The sequence below is a fragment of the Somniosus microcephalus genome, unplaced genomic scaffold (assembly GCF_052327205.1).
Source record: "Somniosus microcephalus isolate GS21.2 unplaced genomic scaffold, FLI_Smic_1.0 unresolved_chr3, whole genome shotgun sequence".
NCBI classification, from domain to species: Eukaryota; Metazoa; Chordata; class Chondrichthyes; order Squaliformes; family Somniosidae; genus Somniosus; species Somniosus microcephalus.
This window is the reverse complement of record NW_028225181.1, coordinates 35,127,892-35,151,478: the sequence shown is the minus strand read 5'-3', so window position 1 is coordinate 35,151,478 and position 23,587 is coordinate 35,127,892. Positions and strand designations below refer to the sequence as shown.

The following is a 23,587-nucleotide window of genomic DNA, read 5'->3' as shown; positions in this document are numbered from 1 at the left end:
ATCCCCGGAGCCACCATCTTTGTGTAGTGCCTCTGTAGCCACCATCTTTTTACGGTGCCTGAAAGCCGCCAGTTTTGTCTGGGGCGCTAGAGCCGCCACCTTTTTGTGGGACTCCAGAGCCGCCACGTTTGTGCTGGGCCCCAGTGCTGCCATCTTTGTGCGGGGCACCACAATATCAGGCCAGGGAACTCTCAACTCTCAGGCTGCAATTCTCCGCTTCTTCTCATCCTTTAATGAATTTTACAATCAGATTAAAGGGATATTTTCCCACAATCTTCAACTGCTCTCTGAACTTAGTCTGGGTCACGGCATAAATCCCAGTGTTTGTGCAGCAACTCAGCTGCTGCAGCATGAATCCCAGTTCCATTACATATTCAGGTAGAAATACAGACTGATACCCCAAAAGCCACATCCGGCTCCATATAGAATTCACCATAAACACTGCCCATAACAGAATGAAATTGCTGGAGATAACAAGCAGTAAAATCATGTATTTCCTGCGGCTCTCCATCTCTGAGTCTCTGGGAATCTCCCCACTGCTGGGACCCCGGAGTCTCCTGCGGGTTCTGCTGGAGACTAAAATGTGTCTGACAGTGACAACATTGAGCAGCAGAATCACCACAAATGGGACCCCCGGGGTGAGAATATAATGAATTAGCTCGATTGCACCCCAGACCCGTGAATACCGAACATCATCTGTGACCTCACAAAGCCAGGGGGTGTTCACAAGCCCATACCAACCTGTGAACATAAAACACCAGATGATGTTCTTTAAACCACTCAGCACTGCCACTGTTCCCAGAACCACAGCCGCCATTTTCTCGGTGCAATATTTAGTTTTCAGCTTCTGGCAACAAATGGCCACAAATCGATCAAAGGTGAAAGTGACGGTGAACCAGACAGAACAGTCTGTGGCTGCGAACATCAGGGCGGTGTGGATATTACACATGGGGATGGACATCACGAAAATAAACGGTTCACTATAAACAATCGGAATGTGCCTCAATATCAGGTCGAGGATAACGACCAGTAGATCCGCCGCTGCCATGGCCACCAGGTAGCGAGTGACACATTTGGAGAGACCGCACTGTCCCCGAGACAAGATCACAATCGTCACTAAGTTCACTGTGAGGAAGGGAAATACGCAGGGAAATTATACATCAGGCTGGGAGCAAGAGCAGCAGTTTGATGGAATTTGGGGAGAAATCTGCAACTCATCTAATTCTATTGCCTGTGGAGCTGAATACAGGATTTAACATGAGGATAACCGGGAATACATTGTGGAATCAATAAATTAAATTGGAATGACTACCACATGAAAATAACAGATGTTTGATCAATGAAGGATTAAATGATCAATCTACCTTTAGCCCAACAGACCAAAGCACCGCCCGAGCTACCAGGGACACAAACGACCAGAGCCTCTCAGGAAGACTTCGTGTCTCGGGATCAGTCAGCATTTGGAGCGGAGATGTTCGCTTCCATGACCCTGTGTTAGGGAGAGGGAAATCCCACTTGGATTCCTGCTCCTGTTGAGAATATCCGTTCTATTTAGAACTGAAAATGAATGTAACAGCAAAATACAGAAACTGCAACCTTGGCATGCAATAATTACAGGCAATTGTATGTCAAATGTGCGGATGTAATATGACAATGCTGAGATAATAAATACAAGTGCACTGCAGTTATAAAATAACTGTGCTCTCAGAAGTATTTTGAAGATTGAGTTTTCCACATTTTTGTTGAAATACTCAAACCGTCACTCAATGAAAGGAAGATTTTCCAAATAACATTGAAAATTTCATCATTAAGAATGGACACTGAATTAAAGAAAATAGTGATGATTGACTAGGTAATGTCCCAATAAATGCATTTTTCAGCATCGAACAAAATCAGACGACTTACCCCACAGGCAAAATGCCGTCGACTGCTGTGTAATGTATCTGAACAGAAATAGAAGAGATTCATTCTTCTACTTTTTCACCTGTTGTTTCCATCTTGTGTAGAGAATATTAGCGACAAAATATCAAAGAATTTTCTATCCTCAGTTACAACCAGCTGGGATTGTTTATCCTGAAGTACAGCAGGAGGCAATAGAGAATCACTCTGGGTCTCTCTGACAGACACAATGAATTGTGACAGGCGGGCATGGGATCCAATTGTGAATTCAAAACAATGATTGGAAATAAATGTATTGAAATCTGGCTGACTGAACGTTTTGTGAGAATGTAAATTATCCTTGCATTCCTAGTTCAACCATCAGAAGCAGTGCCACTAATGCAGAACTGGAGAGGGTGGGAAAGGAGACACTGACTGGAACTGAATGATTAGCGGATATTTCAGTCATTTGAAGATGTGGATGTGATCTGCCAGGGTTTGTTTCTGTGACTCTAAGTAGCCATACTGAGCATCAGGTGAAAACCAAAGCAAAATACTGCAGCTACTGAAAATCTCAAATGAGAGCAGAAAATGGTGGAAATACTCAGCGTGTTAAACAGTATCTGTGGAGAGAGAGAGAAACAAAGTTAACGTTTCAGGTCGATGGCCTTTTGCCATTAGGTGAAAGCCTCCCAAACCAAGACAGCATTCTTCTGATCAGATAGTAAAGTTCAGTGTAGATAGCAGACTGAAATTCGTTAAATAAAGAGTCACTGCCAATAAAATTGCTGGAGTTCAATACAGAACTTTTGAATCTTGGTAACATGATATCTCCTTCAGAATCAATGGCTGACAGCAGCGTAGATGGGATGGGGAACAACAAAGAGACCGACACAGTGAAATATGCGGGGGAAAATCGTTTGGTTAGCGCCTTCAGGGGGCGCTAGGTGCGTAGCGCCTGTGCATGGCTATTATAGCACCGCTCGCGAAATTGATCAGTCATTTTTCAGCGGTGCTAAAGACTACCAGCACGATCTCCTGCCCCCAGAGATCATGGCATCAAGCAAGCATGCAACGCCATGGACCGGATATTGAGTCACATCCACTGCCTTAGTGCCTGCCGCTAGGAAAGACAGGTAGAATGGACCATTTTCAATTCAGGAACGGGCTGAGAGAGCATTATTTAATGGCGGCCGTTTATCCCTTTTATTGTCCGCAAAATATTTGCTACATGCAGGTTGAGAGGGGGAGAGACGTCTGGAGGGATTCGGCGCTGACCAAAGGAGTATCGGGTCCTCAGCACCACTTTCAAGGTTCATTTTTTTTTCACCTTCCTTCTAACAATGTTTAGAATCTTCGATGGGGACTGCACTAAATCGGGGCGTCATCGTCATCCAGCTTCACCTTCGGAGGCAGCAGATGTGGAGACAGAGAGTGGCAAACATGGGCAGTAGGAGGAAGGCTATCAGGCCTCTGCACAGGAGACCTCACCCTCCCAGGGTATTCAGGGAGTAATTCTCCTCCTATATCCATTTGTCTGAGGAGCAGTGTTTCCAAAGGCTGCGCTTCAGCAAGGAGGTGGTCACTGAGCTTCGCCGCCTCCTGCAACCAGATCTGCAGCCTCAGCTCAGGACCGGGACATTTCTGTCGGTGGCTGTGAAGGTGACAGTGGCTCTGAATTTCGAAGACAGTGGTTCCTTTCAGGCTTCTACTGGGGACACAGCGAATATCTCCCAGTTTGCTTTTCATTGTTGCATCCAGGAGGTGACAGAGGCTTTGTAGAAGAGGAGACGCCAGTACCTCTCTGCCCATGAACCAGGACAAACAGCACGAATGTGGGTTTGTGAGGATAGTGGGCTTCCCCATGGTTCAGGGCGCCATTGACTGCATGCATGTGGCATTGTGGGCTCTTCATAAGAATGCAGAGGCCTTCTGAAACCACAAGGGCTGCCACTATCTGAATGTCCAGTTGGTCTGTGACAACAGACAGCTCATCCTTGCCGTCAATGCCCGCTATCCTGGCAGTTGCCATGATAATTTTATCCTGCGCCAGACCGGTGTCGCAGACTTTTTCCAACCACCATGTCAACCTAGTGGATGGCTCCTCGGGGACAAGTGTTATCCACTCTGCACCTGGCTGATGACTCCGCTCCGTAACCCCAAGACCCGAGCTGCAATACAATGAGAGCCATAGCGCCACCAGGAAACTCAGAGCAGGAGATCGGTGTCTTGAAACAACGGTTCCGGTGTCTGAACGACTCAGGGGGAGCCCTGTATTACTCTCCCAAGTGAATCTCCCTCTTCCTTGTTGTTTGCTGCATGCTTCATAACATTGCAATCATGAGGACACAGCCATTGCCACCAGAGATTGGTGCACCACCTGAAGCGGAGGAGGAAGAGGGAGAGGAGGAGGATGTGGAGGATGAAGAGGTGGATAAGCAGCACCAACGTGGGAGGGAGGCGCTCAATGTTGCCACTGCAAGGGCCGTCCGTGAACAGCTCATAAGACACTGATCCTAACCCGTTACTGAGAAGCTGGCTTCTGGGATGACGAAACACATCATTGAAAGTATCCTGCACACCCTGTTTCCTGGCAAAGCTACAATGATTCAAATCAGGAGAGAAGTAAAGTAACAATAAAAATAATGATTTATGTTAAAAACTCTGTGTCATTTATTCAGGACAAAACAATTATAAACAACCCAACAATTCATGATCTAACAAAACTCGTCCACAACATGGAGATAAATGGCAAAAAAGTAAACAAATATAATAACAAGAACCTCGACCTTTACCACAAACATTCCCCTCGATTTATTTATAGATTCTACTGTTGGGCCTTCGAGGGTGACGTCCATCCCCTGTGCACTTCCCCCCTTCCCACCCTTCTGCACCTCCTAATGCGGCCCCAGCGGCTGCAGCAAACTGGTGGAAGGCTGCTGATTACTGGATCCAGAGATTACCTTGAAGATTACCTCGACTAGCGCTGGGCCTGGAGGGCCCGGCTGGAGACTGCACCAACTCTGCATGGGCGGCGGCTGTCTGGGCTGTCTGTGTTCCAGACCGTGTGAGGGGACAGCACCATCCTGCTCGATCGACACACTGGCAATCCCCCAGGGCAGAAACCTAGCATTAGATTGCTGGCCTGCTGCAGTACTGAGAGATTTCTGGGGGACTGTGGTTGACCCAGTGAGGATGGCAGCAGTCAGTGCTTGCGTGACATCAATCTGAGGCTGCATGAGAGCAGTGTTAGACTGGATGGCAACAGCCAATGGCTCAATTGCATCACTAAGACATTGTGTTGCGTCGGCCTGTGCTACAATGGATCATGCCACCTCACCCATTAAAGCGGCTCTGGTTCACCACGGCCTCCCTGCAATTCAACCAACCTCTGCAATGAGATAAGGATGGGTTCAAGGGCTAGTGCACAGATGACAGCTGTGCTAGCGGCGGACTCCTCCACGCTCCTAGCCAGTCCATCCATGCTGTCGGGCAACCTTGCCATTGCACCCATCAGCTCAGTGTGCATGCTCAAGGCCTGGTTATTCTTGGCCGTGATGTTGAGGTCCTCATTTGAGTCCTGTGCAGCAGAACTCGCGCATCTACTCACCCCCCGGGGAGATGGCCCCCGAGCTTCCCTACCCCCATGGCATTGCTGAAGCCTGCTGGGTCCAGGAGCTTCGCTTTCATCAGACCCTAACTCCCTGCTCACCTCCAGTGAAGGCGTGACCCCTGTTTCTATTGTGTTACCCTTGGAAGACACAGCTGGTGAGGCTCCGGCTTCCTCTTCCTCCTCGTCTGGCGCATCGCTGCCACTGGCAGGCTGAGGGACAGGCTGTTCAGCTGCTGGTTCACGATCTGCAAGCTGGAAGGTACAAGGGTGGCTTTAGCGTGGGGGCAGGAAGGGAGCAAGGACTGGAGACAGTTAGTTGGTATGAAAGTGTAAAAGACTCGTGTTGTGAGGGGGTAGTGGTGTCAGAGAGGAGAGAAAGCTGATGAACATACCATTACTGTCCCAAGGGGGTCGACCTCTTCAGCGGCCATGGCACCTATGACATGGCTCACAACGATCCTGTGCACTCTGTCCTCCAACTCAGTCAGGAGGTGTAGATGCACCGCCCCTCCTCCCACACGTTGCTGCTTTTGTCTGTTATGAGAGAGTTTGGCCTGCAAGAAAAGGACATGTGCGTGAGTGCTCTGGCATGTGTTTGGCAGATGTGCCTACCATAGTTGAATAGCCGTTATTGTGTGCAGCCGTGTGTTTAGAAGATGTACCTACCATAGTTTAATAGCTGTTATTGTGTGCAGCCGTGTGTTTAGAAGATGTACCTACCATAGTTTAATAGCTGTTATTGTGTGCAGCCGTGTGTTTAGAAGATGTACCTACCATAGTTTAATAGCTGTTATTGTGTGCAGCCGTGTGTTTGGAAGATGTACCTACCATAGTTTAAAACTGTTATTGTGTGCAGCCGTGTGTTTGGAAGATGTACCTACCATAGTTTAAAACTGTTATTGTGTGCAGCCGTGTGTTTGGAAGATGTACCTACCATAGTTTAAAACTGTTATTGTGTGCAGCCGTGTGTTTAGAAGATGTGCCTACCATAGTTTAATAGCTGTTATTGTGTGCAGCCGTGTGTTTAGAAGATGTACCTACCATAGTTTAATAGCCGTTATTGTGTGCAGCCGTGTGTTTAGAAGATGTACCTACCATAGTTTAAAACTGTTATTGTGTGCAGGCATGTGTTTGGCAATTGTGCCTCCCATAGTTGAATAGCCGTTAATGTGTGCAGGGTGTGGGATGTGCATGTGTGTTTTATGAGATGGCCATAGGTTTTGGGTGGTGTTGGACATTTGGGTTTGTAAACACAGCGTGAAGTTGAGATGGAGAGAAGTAGATCTATTGAAAAGCAGGTAAACACTCTGACCACACGAGTGAGGTCGGTGAATTTCTTCCGACTTTGAGTGTGATTCCTCGGCACCAGGCCCCTCGAGGCGACGTGGTGAGCCACCTCCCTCCTCATCCTTCTAACTTCCCGGGGCAATGGCCTCCTGCCACTCTCGGGGAACAGCACTGCCCGTCGCCGTTCAACAGTGCCAACCAGAATCACAAATGCCTCGTCACTGCAGTGCCCAGCTCTTTCTCTGGGCTTCTCCATTATTTAGAATTAATAACTTGACAAAGATCCTTACTATGAACACCAACAGCAGTGAGGAGGGGATAGTGCATACTTTGTATACAATAACATATTCATAATTTCCAAATCACTTCTCCCCAATCCATGCCTTCCCTTCTGTAAGAGTCTGGTGGTCTTTGTGCTGGAGGCAGCGTGCTGACTGTGTGAGGTGACACAGTGAAGGGAGCTCCTTATTTAGAGCAGAGGGAAATCTCCGAGTGACGTCATTAGGCCTCACTGGAACTGGCATTAATTACACCCATTGAACAAACAGACTCATAAAACCACTGTCACCACAACTCTTTACTGCAACACAATCTAGCTCCCCTTATTGTACACAGTTTTAAATTAAAAGTGAGCAAATGCGCAATATTTCACCCGCCCATAAACATAAGAGTAGGCCATACGGCCCTTCGAGCCTGCTCCACCATTGAATAAGATCATGGCTGATCTTCGACCTCAAATCCGTATTCCCCCCCACCTCCTCAAACCTTGATTCCCGTAGAGTCCAAAAATACCGAGTACAGAACAGAGAGAAGGGAGTTTCTCTTCCTGTATTGATCTAAAGCTGAGAACGAAAGGCGAGAAAGTGACAGAAGAAGGAAGGAATAATGTGTCAGCTGTGACTCTTGGGCAGCGCACTCGCCTCTGACTCAGAAGGTTGTGGTTTCAATCCCACTCCAGGGACTTGTAGCACATTAAATCTAGGCTGACACTCCAGTGCAGTGCTGACGGACGGCTGCACTGTCGGAGGTGCCGTCATTCAGATCAGACATTAAATCATGGCCCGGTCTGTGTGTAAATGATCCCATGGAATTATTTTGAAGAAGATCAGGGGAGTTATTCCCGGTGTCATGGCCAATATTTATCCCGCAATCAACATAACAAAAACAGATTATCTGGTCATTATAATATTGCTTGCTGTGAGCAAATTGGCTGCCGCATTTCCCACATTACAACAGTGACTACACATGCAAAAGTACTTCACTGGCTGTAAAGCACTTTGAGATGTCCCGTGGTCGTCAAAGGTGCTGTATATAGCAAGTCTTGCTTTCATAAAATGTAGAATCATAGAATAGTTACAATGCAGAAGGAAACCATTCAGCCCATCGAGCCCGTGCCAGCGCTCTGCAAGAGCACTTCAGCAAATGCCACTCCCACCTCTTTCACCGATAGTCCTGCAATTATTTTCCTTCAAGGTACTTATCCAATTCCCTTTTAAAAGCCACGATTGAATCTGCCTCCTCCACTCTTTATGGCAGTGCATTCCAGATCCTAACCACTCGCTGCGTAAAAATGTTTTTCTTATGTCCCCTTTGGTTATTCTGCCAATCATCTTTAATCTCTGTCCTCTGATTCGTGAGCTTTCCACCAATGGGAACAGTTTATCTCTATCTACTCTTTCCAGACCCCTCATGGTACTGGTCACCTCTATCAAATCTCCTCTCAACCTTCTCTGCTCTAAGGATAACAACCCCAGATTCTCCAGTCTATCAACGTAACTGAAGTTCCTCATCCCTGGAATCATTCTCGTAAATCATTTCTGCACCCTTTCTAAGGCATTCAAATTCTTCCTAAAATGCCGTGCCACAATTGGACACAATACTCCAGTCACGGCCAAACCTGTGTTTTATAAAAGTTCATCATATCGTCCTTGTTTCTGTACTCTATGTCTCTATTTATGAAGCCCAGGATCCTGTAAGCTTTTTTAAACGATTTCTCAACTGCCCTGTCAACTTCAACGATTTGTGCACATATACCCACAGGTCTCTCTGTTCATGCACCCCTTTTAGAATTGTACCCTTTAGTTTATATTGTCTCTCCTCATTCGTCCTACCAAATTGTATCATTTCACACTTTTCTGCATTAAATTTCATCTGCCACGTGTTCGCCCATTCCACCAGCGTGTCTATGTCCTCTTCAAGTCTATCACTATCCTCCTCACTGTTCACTATACTTCCAAGATTTGTGCCATCTGCAAATTTCGAAATTGTGCCCTGCACACCTAAATCCAAGTCATTAATATATATCAAGAAAAGCACTGTTCCTGGTACCGACCCGTGGGGAACAGCACTGTATACCTTCCTCCTGTCCGGAAAGCAATTGTTCACCACCACTTTCAGTTTCCTGTCACTTACTCAAATTCATGTCCATGCTGCCACTGTCCCTTTTATTCCATGGGCTTCAACATTTCTGGCAAGTTAATTATGTGTCACTTTATTCACGACATTTTGAAGTCCTTGTACACCACATGTACCGCATTGCGCTCATCAACCGTCTCTGTTAAATCATCAAGAAATCTCAATCAAGTTAGTTAAAACACGATCTAGTTAGTTAAAACAAGATTTGCCTATGACAAATCTGTGCTGGCTTTCCTTAATTAATCCACACTTGTCCAGTGCCTGTTAATTTTGCCCCGGATTGTCGTTTCTAAAAGCTTCCCAACTACCTAGTTTAAACGGACTGGCTTATAGTTGCTGGGTTTACCCTTGAACAAGTTTGTAACATTTGCAATTCTCCAGTCGTCTGGCACCACATCGTATCTAAGGAGGATTGGAAGATTATGGCCAGTACCTCTGCAATTTCCACCCTTACCTCCCTCAGCCTCCGAGGATGCATCCCATCCGCTCCTGGTGACTTAAGTACTTTAAGTACAGCCAGCCTTTCTAGTACCTCGTCATCCTAAATGTTCAGCCCATCCAGTATCTCATCTACCTCCTCTTTCACTTTGACTTTGGCAGCAGCTTCTTCCTTGGTAAAGACAGATGAAAAGTATTAATTTAGTGTTTCAGCCATGCCCTCTGCCTCCATTCGTAGATCTCCTTTTTGGTCCTTAATCAGCCCCACCCCTCCTCTTCCTGCCCGTTTAACATTTATATTCCTATAGAAGACTTTTGGAATCCATTTTATGTTTGCAGCCAATCTATACTCATACTCTTTCTTTGTTCTTCTTTTTCCTTTTTCACTTCCTCTCTGAACTTTCTATATTCAGCCTGGTTCTCACTTGTATTCTGCACCTGACATCTGTCAAACGACCCATTATTCTGCTTCCTCTTAATCTCTATCTTTTTCATCATCCATGGAACTCTGGCTTTGGTTGCCCTACCATTCCCCCTAGTGGGAATCTATATCAATTCTACCTGAATTATCTCTTCTTCAAAGGTGGCCCATTGTCGATGACAGTTTTGCCTGCAAATCTTTGATTCCAAGTTACCCAAGCCAGCTCCCTTCTCAACCCACTGAAATTGGTCCTCCCCCAACTAAGTATATTTACTCTAGATTTCTCCTTGTCCTTTTCCATAGCTAGTCTAAAGTTTATGATGCTATGATCACCGTTCCCTAAATGTTCCCTTACTGACACTTGTTCCACTTCACCTACCTCATTCCTCAGAACCAGATCCCGCACTGCCTCCTTCCTCTTTGGGTCAGAAATGCACCAATCAAGAAAGTTCTCTTGAACTCACTTCAGAAATTCTTCCCCCTCTCTGCCCGTTATACTATTACTATCCCAGTCTATATTAGGATAACTGAAGTCCCCCATTATTACTCTGCTATATTTTTTCCACCTCACTGTAGTTTCCCTGCAAATTTGCTCCTCTATATCCTTCCCACTGGTTGGTGGCCTATAGAACATACCTAGTAGTGTAATGGAACCTCTATTGATCCTTAACTCTAACCATATAGATTCTGTCCTTGACGCCCCCAAGACATCCTCTCTCTCCAGCAATGTAATATTCTCCTTAAACAATACTGCTACCCCACCTCCTTTATTTCCTTCCCTATCTTTCCAGAAAATCCTATATCCAGGAATATTTTTTGAGCCAGGTCTCCGTTATAACCATTACATCATGTTCCTATGTGGCTATTTGTGCCTGTGGCTCACCCACTTTATTTACCATGCTTAGTGCGTTTACACACATGGACTGTAAACCTATCTGACAGTGTCAGCTGTGGCTCAGTTCGTAGCACATTCACCTCAATCAGAAGGTTGTGGTTTCCAAGTCTCACTCCAGGGAATTGAGCCCATAAATCTAGGCTGACACTCCAATGAAGTACTGAGGGAGTGCTGCACTGTTGGAGTTGCTGTCTTTCAGATGAGACGTTAAACCGAAGCCCTGTCTGCTCTCTCAGGCTGACGTAAAATGATCCCATTGCACTAGTTTGAAGATGAGTAGTGGAGTTATCCCCGGTGTCTTGGCCAATATTTATCCCTCAATTAACATAAGACCAACAGTTTATCTGATCATTATCACATTGCTGTTTGTGCGAGCTTGCTGTGCAAAATTGTCTGCCTGATGATTCTGCTATCCCCATTTGCAACATTTAACCACTCCTGCCTCCCACCCTATCACAGACCGTCCCTTTTGTTATTTCCTCTCCTTCCATCTTCCCCTGCCCCTTCACCTGCATAAAACCTGTTACATCTCTAACATTTCCATTTCTGACGTACGGTCACAGAACTGAAACATTAACTCTGTTTCTCTCTCCAAGGATGCTGCCAGACCTGCAGAGTGTTTCCAGCATTTTCTGTTTCTATCTAAGTCCTTCAAGGATTCTCTCTTAGTCTGACCCTAATTAACACCATATTATGTCATACTCTACTGCTATCTGTCTCTCCAAATCCTTTGTGCACCTTGTTTATCCTTTCTAATAATGCCACATCCAGGTGCCCATCCCCCTGGCAGGTTAGTTTAAACGTTCTCCAACAGCACTAGCAATCACCCGCCGTCCCATCGTGAGTATATTGGTTCCAGCTCTGTTGAGGTGCCACCCATCCAGCCTGTACAGGGCCCACCTCCCCCAGAACCAGTTCCAATGTCCCAGGAATCTGAAGCCCTCCCTCCTGCACCATCTCTCCAGCCACACTACCATCTGCTCTATCCTCCTATTTCTGTACTCACTACCTCGTGGCACTGGGAGTAATCGGAGATTACTTCCTTCGAGTTCCTGATTTTTAAACACGCTCCTGGCTCCCTATTACCTGCCTGCAGGATCACATCCCTCTTTCTACCTATATTGTTGATACCGATATGGACCATGACCTCAGCCTGTTTACACTCCCCCCTCAAAATGTCCTGCTGTCACAAAGTGACATCCTTGACCCTGGCACCAGGGAGGCAACATATCATCCTGGAGTCACATCTATGGCCGGAGAAAGGACTGCCTGTTCCCCTAACTATCTAAACTATCACTATTGCTTTCCCGATCGTCCTCCTCCATCAACCTGCAGCTTAGCCACCCGTTGTGCCGTGGACATGGCTCTGGCTGTACTCCCTAGAGGAACCATTGAATACCAGTTAGAGAGTGAGATGCACTCAGGGCACTCCTGCACTACTTGCCTGGCCCTCCATGTCTGTCTGGGGTTCACCCATTCCCTTTCTGCCTGCACACTCATATACTGTGGAGTGACCACCTCCTGAAACGTGCTATCCACGGAGCTCTCAGCCTCACGGATGCACCGCAGTGATGCCAGCTGCTGCTCAAGCTCTGAAACCCGTGTGAATGTCCTGGAGTTCCCACATGGCAAAAGACGTGCATTGCACGGGATTCAGGTGACCTGCCATGTCTCTTTAATAGATTATTAACTAACTTAACAGAATTAAACTCAAGATTTAAAAAAAATCCCCATCTGCTCACCATTGCTTTTCTTTTCAGTGCCTTCCCTTATACTGACAGCACTTATCTCACTCCCTTGCACTCGCTACCAGCTCCGGGTTCTCCGGCCTACTTTTATCTCTGGCCTCTCCTTTTGTTCTCTCCTCCTTTCCCCTCTGCCCCTAATTCCTATTCTCTCCAAATTCACAAACTTAGCACTCTGTTTGGAACCACTCCTTTTAGGATCACTCTGTGCAGACATCTGAAAAAAATGCATTCCCCCACTCATGTTCTCTGATTTATTCCATACCAGGCCTTCAGGATAATAAAATAACAACAAATAAATGGTGCTAAACGACAAGATCTGAGAGATGATCCCAGTGATGGAACGATGGGACTCGCCTACATGGCATTGCACCCACCTCACTCCAGGAATGTAATTCCCAGGGCCACCTAGTTTACACTGCTCCCACCTCAAAGCAGGAGTTTCATTCCCAAGGGCGCCCAAATGAGACTGCTCCCACCTCAATCCAGGAATTTAATTCCCAGTGCTGCCTAGATTACCCTGCTCCCGCCTCAGTCCAGGAATTTCATTCCCAGGGCCGCCTAGTTTACACTGCTTCCACCTCAAACCAGGAATTTCTTTCTCAGGGCCGCCTAGATTAATCTGCTCCCGCCTCAGTCCAGGAATTTCATTTCCAGGCTGACTAGATTACACTGTTCCCGCCTCAATCCAGGAATTCCAGTCCCACGGCCACCTAGGTTACACTGCTCCTGCCTCAGTCCAGGAATTTCATTCCTAGACTGCCCAGATTACACTGCTCCCGGCTCAATCCACGAATTTCTTTCCCAATGCCGCCTAGATTGCACTGCTTCTGCCGCAGTCCAGGAATGTAATTCCCAGGGCCACCTATATTACATTGCTCCAGGCTCAGTCCAGGATTTTCATTCCCAGGGCTGCCTAGATTACACTGCTCCAGCCTCCGTCCAGGAATGTAATTCCCAAGGCCGCCTATATTACATTGCTCCAGCCTCAGTCCAGGATTTTCATTCCCAGGGCTGCCTAGTTTACTCTGCTCCTGTCTCAGTCCAGGAATTCAATCCCTAGGGATGATTGATTACACTACTCCCGCCTCAGTCCAGGAATTCAATCCCTAGGGATGATTGATTACACTTCTCCCGCCTCAGTCCAGGAATTTAATTCCCAGAGCTGCCAAGATTTCACTGCTCCCATCTGAATCCAGGAATTTAATTCCCAGGGCCGCCTAGATAAAACTGCTCCCGCCTCAGTTCAGGAATTTCATTCCCAGTTCATTTCTCTGTTGCCTGAAACGAGAACAAGAATAAAAACAACATATTTATGAAGAATGATATTACCCAGTCAAACATGACATGGTGTTTGACCGAGGTGAAGAAAAATTAAAAGGGGCAAAGCTTTGATGCCAAGGAATCAGAGGAAAACATTAAAAATATTAACCAATGAGATAAATACCTTGTAAGCACCCAATACTCCATGAAACGCTCTGGAAATATTGAATTCTCGCATTGTCATACTCACAGAACCATAACTATCAGTCAACATTCCCGAATCCTCCTTCACCATCCCAGGCTGTGTCCTGTTCCACTGGCAGCACAGGCCAACCAGTGGTGGGGGCACAGTGACATAGTGTCACGTGGGCAAAACACTGCAAGTACTCAAAATTGCCTAAGGGTATAATGAAGTCTCATGGCTTCCAGTCAGACATGGGCAAGGCGACTTCCTGCCAATAACCACCTACCACCCTCCCTCAGCTGATGAATCGGCACATCTTCATGATGAACGTCAGTTGATGGGTGCACCGAGAGCAGAAAGGGCTCAAATTATACTCTGGGTCGTGAGGGGGAAACTTCAGTGTCCATCACAAAAGCGGCTCGGAATTACCATCATTAATAAAAAGGGAGAAAAGTGAACAAGACAGAAAACTAGCAAGAAATATTAAAGCAGACTGTAAGCGTTTCTACAAGTATTTAAAAAGGAATTGAGTAGCAAAACATTAGTCCCTTAGAGGCTGAGACAGGAGAAATTATGGGGAATAAGGCAATTGTCGAAATGTTAAACAAATATTTTGTATGTGTATTCAAAGTAGAAGACACAAAAAACATACCAAGAATGATGGGAACCAAGGCTCATAGTCATAGACACATAGAATTATATAGAGCACAGAAAGAGGTCCTTCGGCCCATCGTGCCAGCGCCGGCCATCAAGCCCTGTTCATTCTAAACCCATTTTCCAGCCATTGGTCCATAGCCGTGTATGCTATGGCGTTTCAATTGCTCATCTAAATGCTTCTTCAATGCTGTGAGGGTGCTTGCCTCTAGCAACCTTTCAGGCAGTGAGTTCCAGATTCCAACCACCCTCTGGGTGAAATCGTTTTTCCTCAAATCCCCTCTAAACCTCCTGCCCCTTAACTTGAAACTATGTCCCCTGGTTATTGACCCTTCTACTAAGGGGAAAAGTTCCTTTCTATCTACCCTATCTATGCCCCTCATAATTTTGTAAACCTCAATCAGGTCCCCCTCAGCGTTCTCTGATCAAAGGAAAACATCCTGGTGAATCTCCTCTGCACCATCTCCAATGCAATCACATCCTTCCTATAGTGTGGCGACCAGAACTGCACACATTATTCCAACTGTGGCCTAACTAGCGTTTTTTACAGCTCCATCATAACGTCCCTGCTTTTATATTCTAGGCCTCGGCTAATGAAGGCAAGTATCCCATATGCCATTTTAAATACCTTATCTACCTGTCCTGCTGCCTTCAGGGATCTATGTACATGCACACCAAGGTCCCTCTGATCCTCTGTCCTTCCTAGAGTCCTACCATTCATTGTATTTTCCCTTGCCTTGTTAGTCCTCCCAAAATGCACCACCTCACACTTTTCAGGGTTAAGTTCCATTTGCCACTGTTCTGCACATCTGCCCAACATGTCTGTATCGTCCTGTTACCACTCCACTAATTTTCCTATCATCTACGAACTTACTGATCATACCTCCTACATTCATATCTAAATCACTAATGTACACTACAAACAGCAAAAGACCCAGCACCGATCCCTGCGGTACACCACTGGACACAAGCTTCCAGTCACAAAAACAACCTTCGACCATCACACTCTGCCTCCTGCCACTAAGCCAATTTTGGATCCAATTTGCCAAGTCGCCCTAGATCCCATGGGCTCTTACCTTCTTGACCAGTCTCCCATTGCGACTTTGTCAAAAGCCTTACTGAATTCCATGTAGATTTCATCAACTGCACTACCCTCATCCACACACCTAGTAACCCCTTCGAGAAATTCAATCAATTTATATAGACATGATCTCCCTCTGACAAAGCTATGCTGGCTATCCTTGCCTCTCCAAGTGGAGAGTAATTCTGTCCTCAGAAATTTTCCCATTAATTTCCCTACCACTGTTGTTACGCTCACTGGCCTGTAATTCACTGCTTTATCCCTACTATCCTTCTTGAATAATGGCACTACGTTAGCTGTCCTCCAATCCTCTGGTTCTAATGAGGGTGAGGAACCGAACGAAATTAATGTAAGCAGAGCAAAATTACTGGAGAAACTAATGGGAATATAAGTTGACAAATCCCCTGGACCTGATGACCTACATCCTAGGGTTCTAAAAGAGGTGGCTGAAGAAATAGTGGATGCGTTGCATTTGATCTTCCCTAGATTCTACAATGGTCCCAGCGGATTGGAAGGTCGCAATGGTGGGAGAGAGAAAACAGGGAAGTACAGGCCAGTTAGCCTGACATCAGTCATCAGGAAAATGCTGGGATCCATTGTTAAGGAAATGGCATCAAGTCACTTAGAACATCATAACATGATTAGGCAGAATCAACATGGTTTTATGAAAGGGAAATCGTGTTTGACAAATATATTAGAATTTTTTGAGGATGTAACTAACAGTGTAGATTAACGGGAACCAGTGGATGTAGTATATGTTACTTTTAGAACAGAGAAGCTTAATATACATAGAATGATACAATCCTAGACATTTATGGCACAGAAGGAGTTATTTCAGCCCATCGATTCTGTGCTGGTTGCAAAAGTGCTATCAACCCTAACTCCACTCGTCAGCACTTGTTCCGTAGTCCTGTAGGTTGTGGCACTTCAAGTGCACATGCAAGTACTTTCTAAATGTGATGAGAGTTTTTGCCTCTACCACCCTTTCCAGCAGTGAATTCCAGAGCCCCACCGCCCTCTGGGTGAAAAGGTTCGCCTCATCTCCCCTCTAATGCTTCTACCAATTACTTTAAATCTATTCCCCTGTTTATTGACCTATCTGCGAAGGGAAATGTGTCCTTCCTATCCACTCTAACGAGGCCCTTCATAATTGTATTCACCTCAATTAAATCTCCTGCTCTGTTCCAAAGAAAACAACTCCAGCCTATCCAATCTTTCCTCATAGCTAAAATTCAACAGTCACAGAATCACAGAATCACAGAAACCCCACAGTGCAGATAGAGGCCATTTCGGCCCATCGAGCCTGCACCGACACATATCCCACCCGATCCCTGTAACCCCATGTATTTAATCCCCCTAACACTAAGGGTCAATTTTTATCATAGCCAATCAACCTAACCCGCACATTTTTGGACTGTGGGAGGAAACCGGAGCACCCGGAGAAAACCCACGCAAACACGGGGAGAATGTGCAAACTCCACACAGACAGTCGCCCGAGGCTGGATTCGAACCCGGGTCTCTGGTGCTGTGAGGCAACAGTGCTAACCACTATGCCACCGTGCTGGCAACAAAATCATAAATCTCCTCTGTACCCTCTCTAGTGCAATCACATCATCTGTAATGTGATGACTGGACTGTACACAGTACTGTAGCTGTGGTTAAACTTGTGTTTTTTTACAGTTCTAGCATAACCTCCCCGCTCTTAAAATCTATGTCTCGGCTAATAAATGAAAGTGCCCTGTATGCCTTCTGAACCACATCATCTACCTCTCCTGATACCTTCAGGGATCTGTGGACATTAACTCCAATGTCCCTCTGTTGCACTACATTTCTCATTACCCCTACCATTTATTGTGCATCCCCTTGACTTGCTAGCCCTCCTCAAGTGCATTATCTCTCACCTCTCTGGATTGATTCCATTTGCCAATTTTCTGCCCACCAGACCAGTCCATTGATATCTTCCTGCAATCTACAGCTTCCTTCTTCATTATCAACCACACGGCCAATTTTGTGTCATCAGCAAACTTCTTAATCGTGGCTCCAAAACAGAAGTCTAAATCATTGATCTATACCAAAAAAAGGGACCTGGTACTGAGCCCTGCGGAAGTCCACTGAAAACAGTCTTCCAGTCACAAAAATATCTGTCGATCATTACCCTTTGCTTCTTGACACTGAGCCAATTTAGGATCCAACTTGTCACTTTCCCTTGGATGCCATGGGTTTTTACTTTTTGACCAACCTTTCATGTGGGACCTTGTTAAAGGTGTTGCTAATACCTAGATGAACTACATCAAATGCACTACCCTCATCGGCCCTCCTCATTGAAATCTCAAAAAATTGAATCAAGTTACTCATGCACAGCCTTCCCTTGACAAATCCATGCTGTCTGTCCTTGATTAATCCAGGACATTTTAAAAGCCGATTTATATTGGCCAGCAGATCTTTCGCAATAATTTTTTACCACCGAGGATAGGCTGACTGGCCTGTAATTACTCGGTCTATCCCTTTCTCCCTTTTAATCAATGGTACAAGGTTAGCAGTCCTCCAGTCTTCCTGACCATATCAGCAGCCAGAGAGGATTGGAAAATGTTGGTCTGAGCCTCCGCTATATCCTCCTTTGCCTCTCTTAACAGCCTGGGATACATTTCATCTAGCCCTCGTGATTTAGCTATTTCCAAAGATACAGAACCCCTTAATGTTTCCTCTCACTAAGTTTATCACATCTAATATTTCACACTCCTCCTCCTTAACTACAATGTCTACATCGTGCCTCTCTGCTCTGAAGACAGATAAAATATTTATTAGGTCCACGTCTTCCGCTTTCACATTCATGTTACCTCTTTGGTCTCTAATAGGCCCAATCCTTCCTTAGTAATCCTCTTGATCTTTATGTATTTATAAAACATCTTTTTGGCCTTAATTGTACTTTGCCAATATTTTTGATGCCCTCCCTGTGCTTTCCTAACTACCTTTTTTTAAATTCACCTCTGCACTTTCTATACTCATCTCGGCTTTCTGTTGTATTGAGCACTCCGTATCTGTCAATTGCTTCTCTTTTTTGCCTTACACTACCCTGTATGCTCCTTTCCATTCAGTGGGCTCTACATTTGGGAGTCCCTTCCTTTTATATTTTTGGGAACATATTTGTTCTGAAGCCTGACTATCTCCTCTTTGACTGCCTCCCATTGCTCTGACACTGATTTGCCTTCAAGTAGCTGTTTCCAATCCTTTTTTGTAAAATCATATCTCAGCTTAGTAAAATTGGCCTTTCCCCAATTGAGAACTTCTACACCTGGTCTATCATTGTCCTTTTCCATAAGGGGAGATTCAATATAGATATTGAAAATCATGCTGGCTTTTGATAGAGTAAGTCAGTTTCCAGTGGCAGAATGATGGGTAACCAGAGGGCAAAGATTGAAGCTAATTGTTAAAAGAACTGGAGGCGAGATGATGAGAACTTTCTTTACGCAGCGAGTTGTTGCGATCTGGAATGCACTGTCTGAGAACGTGGTGGAAGCAGATTCAATAGTAACTTTTGAAAGGGATTTGTAAAATTAGTTGAAGGGGAAGATTTACAGGACGCTGGCTAAAGAGTAGGGCTACTTAGATAGCTGTTTCCAAGAGAGGGCACGGACACATTGGGCCGAATGGTCTCTTCCTGTGCTGTGCCATTCGATGATTCTTTGAGCAAGAGAAAGAGAGTGAGAAGAGAGAGAAAGAAAACGAGAAAGAAAAATAGAGACAGAATGACTGGGAGAGGTGCAGAGGGAAAGGCATTAACTTTAAAATGGGAATTGGATAAAGACTTGAAGGGGAACAATTTGCGGGACTATGGGAAAAGAGTAGGTAATGGGACTAATTGTAGGGGTGAGGCCAAGGTGGGATTAGATTTTAAGGATGAGGATATTAAAATCGAGTTGTTGCCGGAACGGGAGCAAATGTTGGTCAGTGAGCACTGGTGTGATGGGTGAATGGAACATCGTGCGTATTTGGATATGGGCAGCAGAGTTTTGGATGAGCTCCAGTTTTAGGTGGAAGTCAGCATGACTGGTGGTTCAGAAGATATGAGTTCGGAACTCAGCTCAGGGACAAAGAAATTGCCGAGGTTGCAAACAGCTTGGTTCAGCCTCAGACATTGACCAGGCAGGGGGGCTGAATCGATAGATAGAGAATGGAGTTTGTGACGAGGACAGAAGACAATGGCTTTCCTCTTCCCACGATTTAAATGACAAATAGTAATACAGTGAAACGTGTTTTACAGATCCAATTTCTGGATATAGAGACCTACCAAGGACACCATCAGCAGCAAAGAATGAAGAATAGTAATACAGTTAGCAAAGGTTCGCAGAGATAATAGTTGGATAGAGACACTTACCAGGAACAACAACCGCAGCAAGGAGCGGTGAGTAAATGACAAGAACAGTATTACAGTAAAACATGCTTAACAGAAGAGCTGGACAGAGAGTCTTACCAGGAACACCTACAGCAGCAAGGAGGGGATAATAAATGTATTGAATAAACTGAAGTGCCAAAAGCATCCGACCATCTAATGATAATTCATCATAATGTTCTGAAAGATATTCAAGCACCCAGGACAAAGACCTCGCCATTGTTGTAACATTCCAATCTACTGTTCTCAGATTCAGACCAATTGTTGTAACATTCCAATCTACTGTTCTCAGATTCAGACCCATTGTTGTAACATTCCAATCAACTGTCCTCAGATTCCGACCCATTGTTGTAACATTGCAATCTACTGTTCTCAGATTCTGACTCGCTCTCTCTGTGGATCAGCGCACTGATCCCTGTCAGTGCTGGAGGTGATGCTCTCACTGACACTATGGGATAACACATTGAAATGAGTCCCTTATTAATAGAAGAGGGAAACCCTGCACTGATACAATTAGGGTCCATGGAGACTGATATTAATTACAGTCACTTAACAAACAGATTCAGTTAACCCGTGGAGACTGACATTAATTACAGTCACTGAACAAACAGCTTCAGTTCACCCATGGGGACTGACATTAATTACAGTCACTGAACAAACAGATTCAGTTAACCCCTTTCAATCCAGCACTCTTTGTACCACAGTAAAGTAGAACATTGGCCTGGTCCGGATGGGATATATGAGGGATGCTGAGGGAAGGAATGGTGGAAATAGCACACGCTCTGGCCAGAATATTTTACGCATCCTTGGATATGGGAGTTGTATCAGAGGACTGGAGGGTTGCAAATGTTACAACCTGTTTAAAAAGGGAGAGAGGGATAAACCCTGTAACTGCAGGCCAGTCACTAACGCCAGTGGTGGGGAAACAACTAGAGGCAATTTCCCGGAGAAAATGATCTGTCTTTGGAAAAAATATGGATTAATAAATGACAACCAGCACAGATATGTTAACGGCAAAGTGTGTCTGACAAAACTGATTGAGTTCTGTGATGATTAACGGAAAGGGTTAATGAGGGTAGTGTAGTTCTTGTTGTGTGTATGGACTTTAAAAATGCATTTCATAAAGTGCAATTGAATAGATTTGTTAGGACCAAAGCGACAGTGGCAGTGGGGATCTGACATTGGCTAAGGGAGAGAAAACAGATAGTAACGTTGAATGGTTTTTGTTCAGACTGGAGAGAAGTGTACAATGGTAAACCCTTGGGGTCGCTATTCGGACCACTGCACTGTTTGATATATATTAATGATATAGACTTATATAAATGGCATAATTTACACGTTTGCAGGTGACACAAAACTCCTGTAGTAAACACTGAGCGGGATAGTAGTAGGATTCACGAGGACATAGACAGACTGGTGAAATGAGCAAAGTGATAAAAGTTGTCATCGATACTGCTATTAAGTGATACTTACACTCCAATAACCTGCTCACCTATGCTCAGTTTGCGTTCCCCCAGGACCACTCCTCTCCAGACCTCATTACAGCTTTGGTCCCAACATGGTCAAAAGAGCTGAATTCCAGAGGTGAGGCGAGAGTGACAGCTCTTGACATCAAGGCAGAATTTGAATAAGTGTGGCATAAAGGAGCCCTCGGAAAATTGAAGTCAATGGGAAGCAGGGGGAAAACTCTCCACTGGCTCGAGTCATATCCAGCACTAAGGAAGATGGTTGTGGTTTGTGGATGACAATCATCACAGCCCCAGGATTTCGCTGCATGAGTACATCGGGGCAGTGACCTAGGCCCAAACATCTTCAAGTACTTCATCAATGACATTCCCTTCATCCGATGGTCAGAAGTGGGGATATTCGCTGATGATTGCTCAGTGTTCTTTTCCATTCGCAACTCCTCAGATAATGAAGCATGTTATGGAGCTTGAGACAGAGCTTCAGACACTGCGACACATCAGGGAGGGGGAGAAGTTCCTGGACTCTATGTTTCAGGAGATGGTCACACCTATGAAGTTAATTACTGCAGATGTAGTCCGTGGTCAGGGACAGGACGGTGTGACTACGAGTGAGGAAGGTACAGGGATCCAGGATGTAGTGTTGAAGGAGACGCAGCCCTTGTTCTTGTCCAGCAGGATCGAGGTTCTTACTCCCTGTGAGGGCGGGAGCGGGGACTGCAGGGAGGATGAGCAACCTGGCCACAGCACCGTGGTACAGGGGGCCATTCAAGTGGAGGGAGTAAAAAGAAATGTTGTAGTGGTAGGGGATAGTATCATTAGGGGGATAGATAGGGTTCTCTGCAGTCAAGAGCGGGAGTCCCGAAGGCTGTGTTGCCTACCCGGTGCGAGGGTTAAGGACATCTCTTCTGGGCTGGAAAGAAACTTGGAGTGGGAGGGGGAGGATCCAGTTGTCGTGGTCCATGTTGGTACAAACGACGTAGATAGGACAAGGAAGACGGTTCTGTTAAAGGAGTATGAGCAGCTAGGGGTCAAATTAAAAAACAGAACCTCAAGGGTAATAATCTCTGGGTTATTACCTGAGCCACGAGCGAATATGGCTAGGATAAATAAAATTAAAGAGATAAATGCGTGGCTCAAAGACTGGTGTGGGAGAAATGGGTTTTGCTTCTTGGGACACGGGCACCAATACTGGGACAGGAGGGAGCTGTTCCATTGGGACGGACTCCACTTGGCCAGTGCTGGGACTAGAGTCCTGGCGAATCATATAACTAGGGCTGTAGAGAGGGCTTTAAACTAATTAGTGGGGGGGAGGTTACTAGAGTGCAAATAATAGAAATGACAACAGAGAAGGTCATAGACTTAGGTAGCAGTGGGGGAATTAAAAAACAGAATGTGTCAGGAAGGGACAGAAGGTATGGAGCAAAAAGTAAAGTACTAAAAAGGGAAAAAACAGGAACTAAGTGTTACAAAACATATTTGAAAGTTCTTTATCTGAATGCACGTAGCATTCGTAACAAAATGAATGAGTTAAGGGCACAAATAACGACATATGGGTATGATCTTGTGGCCATTACAGAAACATGGCTGCAGGGTGACCATGACTGGGAATTAAACATACCAGGTTATTTAACAATCAGGAAGGACAGGCAGGAAGGGAGAGGAGGTGGGGTGGCTATGTTAATAAAGGGAGGAATCACTATAATACAGAGAAATGATATTGGGTCAAAGGAGCAGGATAGTGAAACAGTTTGGGTGGAGATAAGGAATAATAAGGGGAAAAAAACACTAGTGGGTGTAGTCTATAGGCCTCCGAACAGTTGCAACTCTGTTGGACGGAGTATTAATCAGGAAATAGTT

General features: G+C 45.4%; 1 protein-coding gene across 1 annotated transcript; it reads right to left on the bottom strand.

The window, feature by feature from the left end:
• Positions 1–201: 201 nt before the first annotated feature.
• LOC147091363 (putative G protein-coupled receptor 139) lies at positions 202–20,794 on the bottom strand. The gene is made up of 3 exons (XM_085976749.1): positions 20,652–20,794; positions 20,346–20,611; positions 202–1,125 (listed from the first exon to the last, which is right to left on the bottom strand). Exons 1-3 carry the CDS (start codon positions 20,786–20,788, stop codon positions 224–226), a joined length of 1,305 nt encoding a protein of 434 aa, XP_085832875.1. The 5' UTR covers positions 20,789–20,794; the 3' UTR covers positions 202–223.
• Positions 20,795–23,587: the final 2,793 nt, after the last annotated feature.